This window comes from Camelina sativa, chromosome 13 (genome assembly GCF_030686135.1).
Source record: "Camelina sativa cultivar CO46 ecotype springtype chromosome 13, ASM3068613v1".
Lineage (NCBI taxonomy): Eukaryota > Viridiplantae > Streptophyta > Magnoliopsida > Brassicales > Brassicaceae > Camelina > Camelina sativa.
The window spans coordinates 11,813,744-11,829,094 of record NC_141892.1 but is presented as its reverse complement, the minus strand read 5'-3'; the positions used below and the strand labels follow the sequence as shown (position 1 = coordinate 11,829,094).

The window sequence follows — 15,351 nt, the reverse complement described above, 5'->3', positions numbered from 1 at the left end:
AAAGAGTGATCTGTATAGAAACGGTTGGATCGGTTGGAGCAGAGATACGATCGTATTGATAGCGTGATATAAAAGAGATCTTAATATATATATACATATGAGATTTCTTAGTACTTGAATGAGTGGTGGAGAATTAAAGGAGAGAAGGAGAGTAATATTAAGAGAAGGAAAGAGGACTTGTAATAAGAAAGCAAAAGTTGTATTCCACAACCACATACAATGTTTCCTCTCATCACATATTTATAGGTACACAATTAAGGATGAGTCACTTAATCAAAAAAGAGAAACATGACAAGTGTTAAAACATGTGTCATGTTTAGTAACGAATAATCACTTCTTTATAACACTCCCCCTTGAATATTCATCACTAGAGAATTACGTACTGCCTCGTTAAAAACCTTATCATAGAAAAACCCATTGGGATAAAAACCATGACAAGGAAAAAAGAGTACAGTGACGTAATCTCCCCCTGTAAAAGATATGAGTGGTCTTTTCTTCAAAGATCTCGTAGATGACGCATTCCGATGCTATGAATATGCTTCCTGAATATGGTAGTCAGAAGTGATTTTGTAAAGAGATTTGCTGCGTTGTCACTTGATCGAATATATTGGATATTGACTTCCTTGTTCTTCTCGAGTTCTTGAGCGTAGGAGAAGAATCTTGGAGGAATATGTTTTATTCTGTCGCTCTTGATATAACCTTCTTTGATTTGAGCGACACAAGCTGCATTGTCTTCGTATAGTGTCGTTGGCTCCTTACTGCTGGCCATTCCACTTGCATCTTTTATATGGTTTGACATGGATATTAGCCATACACATTCTCTGCATGCTTCATGAAGCGCTATTAGTTCTGCGTGGTTTCGAAGAGGTGGCGACCAAAGTCTGTTTTTGTGAACGCCACGAGATTGCAGTTCCTCCAATTGTGAAAACGTATCCAGTTTGGGATCGAGATTTATGTGGATCCGATAAATATCCTGCATCTGCAAAACCAACTAGACCAAACGTAGAGTTTCTTCGGTACAAAAATACCCAAGTCAATCGTACCTTGAAGATAGCGGAATATGTGCTTAATTCCATTCTAGTGCCTGCGGGTAGGAGCTGAGTTGTATCTTGCAAGTAAATTAGTTGCAAATGCAATGTCTGGTCGGGTACAATTTGCAAGATACATAAGTCCACCGATAGCACTCATATAAGGTACCAAATATTTCTTCATTCTCTTCACAAGGTCTGAATGGATCTGTATCAACATTCAGAGACCTACCGACCATTAGAGTACTCAAAGGAGTCACTTTATCCATATAAAAGCGCTTTAAATTCTTTTTTTCGTATAATTTGACTGATGCACAAATACTCCATCTTGGAGATGTTCTATTTGAAGACCGAGGCAAAATTTTGTCTTTCCAAGATCTTTCATTTCGAATTCTTCTTTCATATGAGTTCTAGCGTCATCAATCTCCTTTTGAGTTCCAATTATATTGAGATCATCAACATATACAACAATGATCACAAATCCCGATGAGGATTTCTTTATAAAGACGCAAGGGCATATTTCATTATTTACATACCCTTTCTTCAATAAGTGATCGTTTAAGCGATTATACCATATGCGTCCGGATTGTTTTAATCCGTAAAGTGATCGCTGTAATTTTACCGCATATATCTCATTAGCCTTTTCTTTTAACGTCTCAGAAACCTTAAATCCTTCTGGAATTTTCATGTGTATTTCATTATCCAATGATCCATATAAATACGCTGTCACTACATCCATAAGGTACATTTCTAAATTATTATAAGCTGTTAGATTCATTAAGTACCTGAATGTAATTGCATCCATGAACGGATAATATGTTTCCTCATAATCAACTCCCGGCTTTTGAGAAAAACCTTGTGCAACAAGTCGGACTTTATATCGTGTTATCTCATCTTTCTCATTTCTCTTTCTCACGAAAACCTACTTGCACCCAACAGGTTTTATATCATTAGATGCAGTGACAATAGGTCCGAGGACATTTCTTTTATTAAGGGAGAACAATTCAGTTTGCATTGCACTTTTCCATTTCTCCCAGTCAGGCCTTTGTTGGCACTCTGACAAAGACCTTGAATCAGGATCATCATTTTCATAATCAATCTCTTTAGATACATAAAAAGAAAATATTCCATTATCATCATCGATTTCATCTCTAGCCCATAATTTTCCATCTTGGGCATAGTTAATAGAGATTTCATAATTTTATGTATCGTCTTCCTGATGACTTTTCTCTTTACTTGGTTTCTCTTGAACCTTTTCATTTCCGTCTTCCATTTTCTTTTTCTTTCTGGGATTTTTATCTTTAGAACCTATTGGCCTCCCCCGTTTCAATTGAACTTTAGGCTCATTAACCTTTTTCCCATCGATTTTCTCTCTAGGAATTTCAACTCTCTATGGTGCATTTGCAGCGGGAATATGTGATTTTGTCACCCTTTTTGTATCTGTGAACGCATCTGGTAATTGATTTGCCAAATTTTGTAAATGTACAATTTTCTGAACTTCCAGCTCACGTTGATTCGTAGGGGGATCAAGATGTACCAAAGATGGTGTATTCCATGTAATCTCTTTTGGTACCTGTTTAATTCCTCCCCCTAACGATGGAAATTCATCTTCATTAAAATGGCAATCAGCAAAACGTGCTGTAAACATATCACCAGTTTGTGGTTCAAGATAATTTATGATACTTGGTGATGCATAACCGACGTATATTTCCAATCTCCTTTGTGGCCCCATTTTTGTTCTTTGCGGTGGGGCTATAGGAACATAAACCGCACATCCAAAAACACGGAGATGAGAAATGTTTGGTTCATGACCAGACGTTAATTGTAAAGGGGGAATATGTATTGTATGCACTTGGTCGTATTTGGACCAACGCTGCAGCATGCAATATAGCATGACCCCATATAGAAATTGGGAGTTTTGTTCTCAATATCAAGGTCTAGCAATGAGTTGTAACCGTTTAATCAAAGATTCAGTCATGCCATTTTGTGTATGAACATGAGGAACCGGATGTTCAACATCAATTCCCATTGACATACAATATTCATTAAAAGCTTGTGAAGTGAATTCACCAGCGTTATCAAGCCTTACTTTCTTTATGGCATAATCAGGGAATTGTGTTTTTAACCTGATTATTTGGGAAATGAATTTTGCGAAAGCCGTATTTCATGTTGTCAAAAGACACACATATGACCATCTACTAGATGCGTCAATCATTACCATAAAATAACGAAATGGCCCGCATGAAGGGTGAATAGGTCCACATATAACACCATGTTTTCTCTCTAAGAATATTGGTAATTCATTCCCGACTTTGGTTGGCGATGGCCTAATTATGAGTTTTCCTTGAGAACATGCATCACATGAAAACTCACCAGAACAATAAATTTTCTTGTTTTTTAACTGGTGGCCATTAGAGTTTTGCACAATTTTTCGCATCATGATTGAACCAGGATGTCCAAGTCTCTCATGCCAAATCTTAAACGTATTAGTAAACTTTGAGTTTACTGTAACATACGATGCGAATACATTTTTTTTTGTGCAATATAATCGAGAGGATAACATTGGTAACTCTTCCAATATATGTTTTTCCTCGGATTTGATGCAAATATATTCAATGCCATTCTTATTCAGAGTCACTATATGATATCCATTTCTTCGGATATCTCTGAAACTTATCAAGTTTCGTTGAGACTTAGGGGAATATAATGCATCTTTTATTTCAAATTTTGTTCCCCTTGGCATTGAAAAATTGGCTTCGCCAAAACCCATTATAATCTTTGCATTTCCAGATATAGTGCTTACGCCTTTAGCGGAGTCATTCATTTTGAGAGAGGAGAAATATTTTTTATCTCTAAGTATTGAGTGCGTAGTAGCACTATCTGCTAGACACATTTCTTCATCCTTAATCTCAAAAGTTGACATTTTCTGGAGATAAAACATTCATAAAATATGCATTAATATATAACAAAGTCTTAGGAGATTTAAAATATATTACAAAAAGACTTTAAACACCAAAAGTTTTACAAGCATATTTTACATAAAGATTTTAATCGCATGATTTTCCACTCTCTTGATTGACGAGGAAATCTGCGATATCCAGATGAGTTTCATCATTGAGACCATAGTAGGAAGGTCCAACTTCATTTGAGATGATATTGGTCTCAACGTCTCTTTCTTTTTCCTTTTGAGATGCTTGATATAGATCGGCTAAATGCTTTGGTATACGACAAGTTTGGTACCAATGACCTTTCATGCCACATATGTAACAAATACTCTCATCTTTTTTCTTTATAACGTGGCTGGCATCATTTACATGAAGATCGTTGTTGGCTTTGCCAGCGTTGAAGCTATTAGGATAGTGACCTCTTCCTCTACCTCGGCCACGACCTCCTCCAAGCCCACGACCACGGCCTTGGCCTCGTCCGCGTCCGCGTCCTCGTCCTTGCCAATTATTATAACTGGATGAAGCAACATTCACTTCTGGAAGTGGAGCTGATCCAATTGGACGAGTTTGATGATTCAGCATCACGAGTTGATTATTTTGTTCAGCAACAAGAAGAACGTGCATTAACTCAGAATATCGAGTGTATCCTTTGGTCCGGTATTGTTCTTGCAGGATTACATTTCCAGGATGAAAAGTTGAGAGCGTTTTTTCGATCATATCATAATTGCTCACTTCTTCGCCACACAAAGCCATCCTGGAGGTGATTCCGAACATAGCGGAATTAAATTCACCAACACTTTTGTAATCCAAGAACCGGAGATTTAACCACTCATGTCTAGCCTTTGGTAAGATCACATATTTCTGGTGATCAAACATATCTTTGAGTGATTGCCAAAGATCTACAGGATCTTCTTTCGTGATGTACTCGTTTTTCAGATTATCGTGGAGGTGGTGGCGTAAAAACACCATGGCCTTGGCCTTATCCTCATCTGACGTCGTTTCCGACGGATCGATGGTGCTTAAAAGCCCATCCGATCTCAGATGCATTCGTGCATCCGATGCCCATGTCATATAATTTTTTCCAAATACATCAAGGGCAAGGATTTCGAGTCTGGCGAGATTTGACATAATTATCTACATGAATAATAAGTCCGTTATTAATTTATTCATGAGATTTTGAGGAGGCAAAGTCTTCCATAATATAATATAAATCTTAGCATATGATCGAGAAGGCAGAGCCTATCTTTCTGATCAAGAATGTAGATCTATATGATCAAGTAGGCAGAGCCTACCATTATGATCAAGGAGAAGACATAGTCTTTTTACTCCGTAAATATCTCATATATATATTCTTGAATTTAAAAGAATTTAAAGAAATTTTAAATAAACAAATTCGACATAAATTAGATGTTACCTCAAAAGAGTGATCTGTATAGAAATGGTTGGATCGGTTGGAGCAGAGATACGATCGTGCTGATAACGTGATATAAAAGAGATCTTAATATATATATATACGTATGAGATTTCTTAGTACTTGAATGAGTGGTGGAGAATTAAAGGAGAGAAGGAGAGTAATATTAAGAGAAGGAAAGAGGACTTGTAATAAGAAAGCAAAAGTTATATTCCACAACCACATACAATGTTTCCTCTCATCACATATTTATAGGCACACAATTAAGGATGAGTCACTTAATCAAAAGAGAGAAACATGACAAATATTAAAACATGTGTCATGTTTAGTGATGAATAATCACTTCTTTATAACATTGTAGTATTTGTCATTTAAAAATGTTACACTCCTTTTATAGGAAATTAATTAGATCTACAAACGTTAAACAATAGTTCGATAACAAATTTATGTGGAGGTTTGATAATTTATGTTATGTATATTGGTGAAAAGAAAAATAAAGAACTCGTGTGGAGATTTCATTTTTTCCAGTAGAATTATATATACTACCCGGGGATCCCATACTACCCATACCTAGAGCTATCAAACGGGCTGGTCCGCATCCATCTGGGCCATCCGCAGCGGGTAATTTCTATTTTTGGATTGTAATGGGCCGACCCGCTAAGCCCGCGGACATAAAATTTATGTCCAAGCCTGTCCCGCTAAGCCCAACAGGTTAGCGGGCTGGCCTGCGAGCCTAAATAATACGTTAAAAATATAATAAAATTAATTAAAATATATTAAAATAAAATAATAAATAATAAATAATAATTTAAAAAAAACAATTTTAAATAAAATCAATGTTTATATTAAATTTTTATAGATGTTTTAATTTTTTTACATTAAATTATTTGTGTTACCACATACTTTTAAAAGATATAATTTAAAATTATATAAAAATAGTTATGTATCTATATTAAATATTTATTTTTATTTAATATTTGAAGACCGCAGACCGACCTGCCAACCCGCGGGTATAACCCGCTAAAACTCGCAATCCGTTTGGGCTAGGCCCGCAAGACCCACTTTTTAACTGCCTAATATTTAGTGTATATGCCCATTTCGCTGAAGTACTATTGGGGCTAGGCCCGCGGGCATGGAGGTCGCTTGCCACCTCTACCCATACCCTTCAAAGAAAAGTGAGTTTTCATTGACAAAATACATGTTACATCCATGTTCAATTGCTCCCTTTGCATAAAGATAGAAATTATTAGGAAGAATGTGGAAGGGTACAACAAAAGAAAAGAAAGAACGGCAAAGAAAAAAAAAGGCCTTATAGAAAGATGAACATGCTTTGCTCTTTTTATGTGGGTTAAAGAGAAATTTTCAAACTTTTTAAAAAGTTACTGCAATTTCCCCAATATTTAAGAATTTATTATTGTTTTCTAAGGGTGTTTTGAAATGGATAAAAAGTTATCTTTGCTATTGCTTTTGTTATAAGAATTGACTTTAACAGTAATAATTTTTGTTTATTTAACAAGTGATGTGTACTTTACTTAGATTGGTCATCGACGGGTCTCTCTCATTTGCTCTCATTAAAAGAAATACTATATCTATCTATAAGAGTTTAGATTATATCACCCGCATGTGTTTTAATTCACATGGATTTGCATGAAATATGATTAAAGCTATATATATATATATATAAAAGATGCACACAGCTATCCTGATTCCTGACCTTGTAAATACAATATAATGACTTAGTTTGACAGCAATTTGTATGCATGTAGCTATATCAGTTAGATGAACATGACTGTTAGTTATAATAAAACTGTGTTTTAATTAACGATATAATTTAGGAATTATGTAATACTACTATATTGATAAGATGGAAATGTATTCTTAATGCATTGTAATTTGTGAATGGTGATAAATACTATACATCTAAAAATCGAATCTAACTATTGATGGTTTTGAAATTCAAAGTGGGGAAGACGACGTTCACCATGATGCATGTGATAATACCTAAGACGTACTTTCACTTCACTAAAACCAAAGACGAATAAAATGATGAATGAACTTAAAAGTGGGGGAAAAAACGAAAGATTCTTTAGTAAAAGCCAATTAGTGCAACCCTTTAACGCAAAAATAAATAAAAGCTAAGCAATGGATTATAGTAGCAGACATTAAAGACTGGTTGTCTTCTTTTTTTTTACCCATTGATGATAATCTTAACTACACACCTATATGAGTTCATTGAATGGGGGAATCCTATGCAAAGTGCAAAGTGTATGAGAGGACACGTACGTATGCTTGCTTATACTAGTTTAGAGTCCAAATCATGACAGTAGAACGATAAAAAAAAAGGAACATATCAAGCGGAGTAAATGTCGTTAGTGCGAAATGCATATATGTAACAAGGAGTGTAAAAATAACTAGAATAAAAGTTGAATGGTAAACATGAAAATTGCGGTACAAATTCTTCTTCTTTTTCGCGCTTTGAATAACCCCAAAATAAATATTTATTTGTGTATATATGGATTCATTTTTTTCATGAAACACTAAAAGAATGTGCCAAAGGTACATGATAAACCCATTTGGTACACTTCATAATTGTAACATAATTAGGGCATCCACAATGGGGATATATTTTTAGGATTCTAAATTTTTTTAATTAATATAATTTGTATTTTTGGTTGAATAAAAACTTTGGGTATTCTAATTAAAATGTACCTCTCCAATAGTGGGTTATATTATTGAGTCTCTTAATTTGATTTTTTTTTTGAAAATAAATAAATTAAAGCACAATATGAAATTATTGCATATTAAGATTGATGTTTATAAAATTATTGCATTCATAAAATATTAAACATAGAAAACTTTAAAATATCATAAAATAGAAGTGCAAATCATAAAAAGTGAAAATGATTAATTGTATCCTTCAAATTTTGTCCAAATATTCTCAACCAAATCATCTTGCAACTGTTTATGTTTTTCTCGATCACGAACACTCAAACGAATGTTCATCATAGTGGAGACACATGAGGCCTGGTTTTTGGTAAGCTGAAGTCCACTTCTGAAGTTCGGTTGGACTCCATGTTTGTGAATTCAGATTGATCAAACTGAGTGTACGCATCCCATTCGTCTTCTACTATCATATTGTGCAGTATGATACACGCTCTCATAATATTTCTAATTTTTATCTTATTCCAAAGAAGAGCCGGATTTTTGACTATGGCAAATCGAGCCTGCAAAACTCCAAAAGCACGCTCGACATCTTTACGTACAACTTCTTGATGTGTAGCAAATAAATAGTCTTTTGGAGTTTGCAGAAGTGGAATAGATTGGATAAAAGTAGACCATTTTGGATAAATACCATTTGTTAGATAGTAAGCCAACTTGTACTGGTGTCCATTGACACTGTATTTAACTTTTGGAGCTCGACCGTTTAAAATATCATCAAAAACGGGAGAGCGCTCAAGAATATTTATATCGTTAAATGTACCTGGAGGTCCGAAAAATGCATGCCAGATCCAGAGATCTTGTGATGTTACATCCTCTAAAACGATTGTTGGCTTGCCAGAACCACATGTATATTGACATTTCCATGCGGATGGACAATTCTTCCACTCCCAATGCATACAATTGATGCTTCCTATCATCCCCGGAAATCCGCGTATCTCTCCAATATCGAGTAGTCATTGAAGATCTTCTGGTGTGGGTCTTCGTAAGTACTCATCTCCAAAAAAATTTATGATTGCTTCAACAAAATGTCCCAAGCATGAGAACGTTGTGGTTTCAGTAAGTCGGATGTATTCGTCAACCACATCAGCTGCCGAACCATATGCCATCATACAAATTGCTGCTGTACACTTTTGTAGTACTGAAAGCCCCAACCGTCCTGTAGCATCTCTTCGTTGTTGAAAGAATGGAATTTCATTTCCTAGTCGCTCAACGATACTGAAAATTTTGGGAGTGTATGTTGCATCTTCACTGAAATAATCGTTCCACAAGTGGGCATGGCCGACTTCACGATTTCTTTCAATGTAAGTTCGCTTCTTCTTTGGTTTGGGTGGTTGTTGATGTTGAACAGGTGGAGTGAGAAGAGATTGCCAAAATTGATCGGAAACTTGGTCACAAACTTGATTAAAGCATTCATCAATTGCGTCATCTAAATTATTGTGAGAAGAAGATGCCATTTTAGGAGAAAAGTGAAAGAAAATATAGAGAGTGTTTGATAAGTTTGTGAATTGGTTGTGACAATTTGTGAACCAAAATGGCATTTACGTTTTATAGACTTGTACTTGTAATAATTTGTGGTGTACAATCGTTACAAATTTTGTGGTATGGTGAGTTAAAAAACAAAACCTCTACTTGTTAAAATATGTGGTGTATGTCACAAAAAAAACAAAAGAAGCGTACTTCTAAAAAACAAAAGAAGTGTAATTCTAAAAAAATGTGGTAACAACTATGGTCTTGTTCTATTATTGTTTACATATAAACAATACTTCATATAAAAATATGTAGGATTCGTTGGCTTTTCCTAAAGCTGTTTGGTCACGGGATAATGTTGTGTGTGGTGAAGCTCACGGGTGACTCTTGTGTGTGGAGACTCTTGGCTTTGGAGACTGTTGTGTGTGGAGACTCCAGTGAATGGAGACTGTTGTCTGTGGAGACTGTTGTGTGTGGAAACTCTCGTGAATGGAGACAGTTGTGTGTGGAGACTGTTGTTTGTGGAGACTCCCGTGAATGGAGACTGTTGTGTGTGGAGACCCCGTGAATGGAAACTGTTGTGTTAGGAGACTGTTGTGTGTGGAGACTCCCGTGAATGGAGACCATTGTTGTCCTTTATCCTGAAACAGAGAACACATGAGAACATAACATATTAACCAAACCAAAAACAAAAAAGAGATGATTATATAACATAAAGACACAACAAAGTAACCATCAAAGAAACCTAATACATGCTAACCATTCTTCAACAAAGTAAAATCGATTACATAAGTCAACCATCAAATAAACCGATTACAAAGAAAATTGAAAGCATAAAGCCGGGTACATAAGACACAACAAAGAAAAACACAATAAGTCATCAATAAGCTAAACACCGATTCAAATTTATGACAACATGTCATCAATAAGTTTTTCCTTTAAAGCTTTTTCCGATTCAGTAAATGAATCTTTTTTTGCTATGAGATTTTGAAGCATGACATGCTTGTGATCCTTCTCTTTCATAGCAAACTCCATCTCTTTCAAAGCAAAATCATTTTGCTTCATCTCATACATCCGCTCAACCTCTTGCATCTGAAACTCCAACAAAGCTTTCAGATCTCCCTCCACATCCGCTTTAGTGTTGATGTTCTTCTTGGCCTTCCTCTTTGCAGCCTTAACACCAGGAGGACGGGTCATCATTGGCTCAGCCTCGAAATCCACCGGTTGGGAGCTTGAAGGATCTACAAAACCATTCTCACACACCCATGTCCTTTTCACTCCACTCCCTTTAGTAGATGTGGACGCACACCACTTCTGATCATATCTAAGATCTCGCCAAGCATGCTCCAAGGTGAATTTTTTGTTGTGGTCATTGATCATATCTGTGTTGCTAGCTTCATAACGTCATCTTCATTCTGCCCACTTGTTTTCTCCCTTGTCGCAGCCTCATAGCATCCTACGAACTTGCACACATTGTCGTTGATCTTACCCCACTTCTGCTTACAATGACTGGACTCTCTCTTTGGTCGGCCTACAACATTTGGACAAGCTGCAACGTAATCCGCTATCCTTCCCCAGAATGCTCCACGTCTTTGCTCGTTTGAAGTTATAGGATCTTTCCTTGTGTTCTACCAAGCGCTGACAAGCATTACATCATCGGTTGGTAACCATGTCTGCCTTGCTATGCGGTTACCAACAAGGGAAGCAACTGCAGGTGGTGCATCAGAACATTGACTCTCATATGGAGAGTCAAAAAGCATGTGGGTTTCGTGTTGACTTTGTAGCAGGTCGAAGAAGCCAAAAGAGTGATGATAGGGGTTCATGGAGTCGTCTGAATCCATAGGCTACTTGTTCGTGTGTGATAAGTGAGAGAAGGAGAAGTTATGGTTGTGATAAGTGTTTTGTGATAAAGGCTTAATGTTGTGTGTTTTGTGTTTTACTATCAAGTGTAAACCTTTTATTTATAATGTTTACCACTAGTTTACTTTTAAAACTAGTGGGTTTAACTTTTGAAATTTAAGTTTTTATCTAAAGTACAACAACCACACATTTATCACATTTTAACAACCAACAAACCCTAAACCATCAAACAATAAGCCTGATGTAGAAGCATTCATCAATGACTGACTCGACTTGTATCTCCCTAATCAAGTACAAACTATATTTATCACAACCAACAAACAAAAAGCAATCATCAATGCTTGACTCGACTATTACCTAAACTAACACCAAAGTTAGTTAAGAAAGAAGAGGATCATATATTACCTTCCTTCATGGCGGAACATGTACCAACATCGATCACAGTCCATCATTGCAAGTTGGTCCATTTAAAACCTCAAAAGAAAAGTGAGAAGTAGATCACTATCATGCTCAAATGAGAAAACCCACTTATCAAACATACTTTTTGTGGAATCAAACTTCTAACAAACTTAACAAACTTAATAATGTCCAAATTAAAAACAAACTTATCAAACACGGACACAAACTGAACCCATAGCTTATCAAACAAGGACACAAACTGAACCCATAGCTTTTTTTGCTTCGTGATAATCGAACAAAGACACAAACTGAACCAAAGCTTTTCTGCTTCCTCGTAAACAAACAATAAAGTGACAACTTCCACCAAAAATATACATCAAATCGGAACAGAGGCGAGGCAAGCAAAATCCCTAATTTCGAACGACCATCGAAGAACCCTAATTTGCGAACAGAAACACAACAACCCTAATCCGTCGATTCCAATTCTTCAATCGAATCCAAATCAATCGAATCCAAAATCAAATCTCAACCAAATCAATTTCAGAGTCGATTCAATATCCTCTGACTGTCTTCCGCAAATTCATCCTCATCGTCGGATCTCCTTTGATCCCAATCTCCTTTTAGTACATAGCATTTCATTCAATCGCCTAACTTTAACAATTTTGGAGTTCGATAGAGAGAGAGAGATGAAAGAATAAAATATTTCTATTATTCCGTTTAGCCAACGGAAGGATGACACATACGGTCTCTTATTCCACAAAAGAGGTTGCTAAATGAGAGGCTCTCTTATTATTTTTTGTTTTCTCTCATTTATTTATTTTTGCATCTATTCATCTAAAACATGTGTTACATCCCCCTGTTGGAGAAGGCCTTATACTACTATTTAAGAGTTAAGGTATGAAGTATGAACTACTTATCCTTTGATTTATTCATGGCTTTTCATTTCAATTAATTAAAGATAACATCAACAATATAATTTTCTGATAACTAGCTATCTATTCTCATTTGAGAAGAGAGCTCGGAGAATTTTTCTTTCGATTGGTGGTAACTATCCTAATTAAGCCACATTATAATTAATAATGTATAACAATTGTGGATGCTTAATCTTGATCCACCTTTTAAATTTAAAATTCAATTATTATTCACCCCCTTTTTTGTGGCGTTGGACTGAACAAAAGGTTACGTTGTGGTCCATGCATCTATCCATGTCAAACACTTACTAGATTTTATGTTTGGTTTAACTTAGATGATAAAAATTATTGCGTAATAAGACTTGCATGCACTTAATTTGATTTTGAGCCACATAAACATCATTTCTCAGTGTCGAGTACGATCAACAAGTCGATCAAGTGCTTCCAACTATGGGAGAATCGTGGTTGTAGAATCATAAATTCATAATGCAACAAGTTTTACAAAAGTAAGAATAGAATAAAACAAACGTACGTACTATAGCTAGTAAACCGATCGACATTAGAACTAAACACTTCCGAAAAACTTCGCATTGCTTACATTCTAAAATAACCAGATCACAAGAGGGTGCTACGAGATATGAGAGGAGTCAAATCTAAGGAAAGCAAATAAAAAATCATCACGACATAAAGGGTCGCCGGGTCGGTATCTAAGATCGTGCTCCAATTCTTTCATCAGTTTTCTCTCCTTTACTGCTTTCTGATGAATCTTTTTTAAAAAAAAGATACGTTAAGTACTGTATGTTGTTAGTATATTTATCAATTCGGTAGCATATAAACACTATACATTATAGAGTACTAAATGTTAAGAACTCGTACAGTCCAAATTTATGCTATATGTTGAGTCTTGTGATTAATTAAAAATTTAGAACTATTGTTGCAAAATGAAATCAATTTACTTGAAGATGATGAGCCTAATAGGGTGGTTCGGTGGCAGGTTCCTTTGGTGCGTTACACCTAAAGCACTCTGACCTGCTTGCGAAGTTATGTTCGTTGCAGCCTGACCTATATATACAAATCAAATTAGTTTCTACAATATGCTTATACATATACTAATACTACACATATATATATTATATAAATGGTCGTTTTAGCTTACATACGTAAGTGCATGCATGAGTTAATATATATTACGTGATGAAGTAAATCCATGACCATACACATAAAAAATAAAAATAAAAAGTACCTTGGGCAAATCCAATCTCCAGATTTCCAAGGAGAACGGCCTGTGCCAGTGCCCCCACCGCCACTGCTGCTGCCAAAACCAAAAGGGCCCCCACGTCTTGGACCAATATTCATGTCTATAAACCCCGTTGTTGCAGCGGCACTTGAGCTTGAAAACTCATCTTTGGCGGCACCGCACTTGAAACAACTAGACCTATTGGCAAAATTGTGCGTCCCACAATTCCCAAGGTTGCAGTACCAATCACCCGGTCTCACGTCCGGTCCGGTGTTGAAACCGAAGGAGTTACTGACTGGGCGGCTACCAAAACCGCTGAGTAAGTCGGCACTTACTAGTCTAGGCTCTCTGCAACGTTGGCATGAATCTCTTCTCTGGAAGTTGAGGTGGCTACACGATCTGCAGTTCCAATCTCCCGGCCTATTCATCTTCTTCTACGTACGGACCCGTTAAAAAAAGTATATAAGTTAGACAAAACCAAATACATATCCGTACATATCTTTATAAGTGTAGCCTATATATGTTATGCTTACCTGATCAGGATGAGAGTAAGTGAGTAATATAAGAGATGAGGGATTTGGTGTTATAGCATATGAAGGTGATGTTGTACTCTCCTCATATATTTATATTGACAAAGCAAAAGGCCCTTCCTTTAACAACCGGGAACATATTTTGAAGTTAAACTAGGGTTTTAATTGGTTTTTACTTTCTCATTTGCTTCAGCTTTAGTGCATTTCCCTTAACGTTGTGTTTCTCGGTAAACTACGTTTTTCCCAAAAGAAACAAAATTTATCTATCATTTTAGTCCCCACTATTTTAAATAAAAAAGAAAAGAAAACAACAAGGTTAAAGGCTTTCGATATTAGCCGTTTTCATTTTTGCTTCTGCTTCACAAAAGCTAATACATAGCCAGATTATTCAATACCATTTTTTGTCTTTTTTAAATACTTGACAGATGTATATCGGCATATAAATCAAAGTAAAAAACAATAGTCTCTTATACAACTCTTGCTTTTTAAATGGTGGTGTGGAATATATATGTAAACCAGAGATATCAAAATGGCCTACTATAGAAGTATTATTTTCTTGGACTGACTATATTGTTTACGACTAATAGGTGGAGTACGCATGCTATGAATATGTAACAAAATGAATATCTCACTAAATTTCACAAAATAAACTTAAAAAAATAAAAGATAAAGAAAATAAAAGGATTCTTAGACCTTTTTGGGACCAGCTCGTATATGCTTATAGATTTTTTGTTAACGGTATATGCATATATAGATATATAGATTGACGTATACATAAGATAACTAAAGCTGAGGGATATATAGTTATCATCTCGCTATATTTCGAGCATGTAAAGATCTCT

General features: G+C 35.7%; 3 protein-coding genes and 1 pseudogene across 4 annotated transcripts; all 4 read right to left on the bottom strand.

The window, feature by feature from the left end:
• Window positions 1-4,001: 4,001 nt before the first annotated feature.
• LOC147929423 (uncharacterized) lies at window positions 4,002-5,101 on the bottom strand. Its single transcript, XM_087480071.1, has one exon. The coding sequence runs from the start codon at window positions 5,099-5,101 to the stop codon at window positions 4,076-4,078; it is 1,026 nt and encodes a 341-aa protein (XP_087336197.1). The 3' UTR covers window positions 4,002-4,075.
• Window positions 5,102-8,386: 3,285 nt separating this feature from the next.
• Window positions 8,387-9,022, bottom strand: LOC147929422 (uncharacterized). The gene has a single exon (XM_087480606.1). The coding sequence runs from the start codon at window positions 9,020-9,022 to the stop codon at window positions 8,387-8,389; it is 636 nt and encodes a 211-aa protein (XP_087336732.1).
• A 951-nt stretch (window positions 9,023-9,973) lies between these two features.
• Window positions 9,974-11,899, bottom strand: LOC104738190 (glutathione S-transferase T3-like; annotated as a pseudogene).
• Window positions 11,900-13,207: 1,308 nt separating this feature from the next.
• On the bottom strand, window positions 13,208-14,801 carry LOC104736576 (RNA-binding protein involved in heterochromatin assembly dri1-like). Of its 2 annotated transcripts, none has more exons than XM_010456580.3 (4): window positions 14,513-14,801; window positions 13,986-14,413; window positions 13,699-13,804; window positions 13,208-13,508 (listed from the first exon to the last, which is right to left on the bottom strand). In XM_010456580.3, exons 2-3 carry the CDS (start codon window positions 14,405-14,407, stop codon window positions 13,714-13,716), a joined length of 513 nt encoding a protein of 170 aa, XP_010454882.1. In that variant the 5' UTR covers window positions 14,408-14,413; window positions 14,513-14,801; the 3' UTR covers window positions 13,208-13,508; window positions 13,699-13,713. The 2 variants fall into 2 exon arrangements, with proteins under 2 accessions (XP_010454882.1, XP_010454883.1); XM_010456581.3 differs by having other exon boundaries at window positions 13,986-14,410; window positions 14,513-14,587.
• Between the last annotated feature and the right edge of the window lie 550 nt (window positions 14,802-15,351).

Excerpts from the sequence above, each read along its gene's own strand:
- LOC104736576 (XM_010456580.3), bottom strand. The coding sequence starts at position 14,407 with ATGAATAGGCCGGGAGATTGGAACTGCAGATCGTGTAGCCACCTCAAC. Across the intron at positions 13,805-13,985 it reads GGAGATTGGATTTGCCCAAG|GTCAGGCTGCAACGAACATA; the intron begins GTACTTTTTATT and ends TTGTATATATAG.
- LOC147929423 (XM_087480071.1), bottom strand. The coding sequence starts at position 5,101 with ATGTCAAATCTCGCCAGACTCGAAATCCTTGCCCTTGATGTATTTGGA.
- LOC147929422 (XM_087480606.1), bottom strand. The coding sequence starts at position 9,022 with ATGATAGGAAGCATCAATTGTATGCATTGGGAGTGGAAGAATTGTCCA.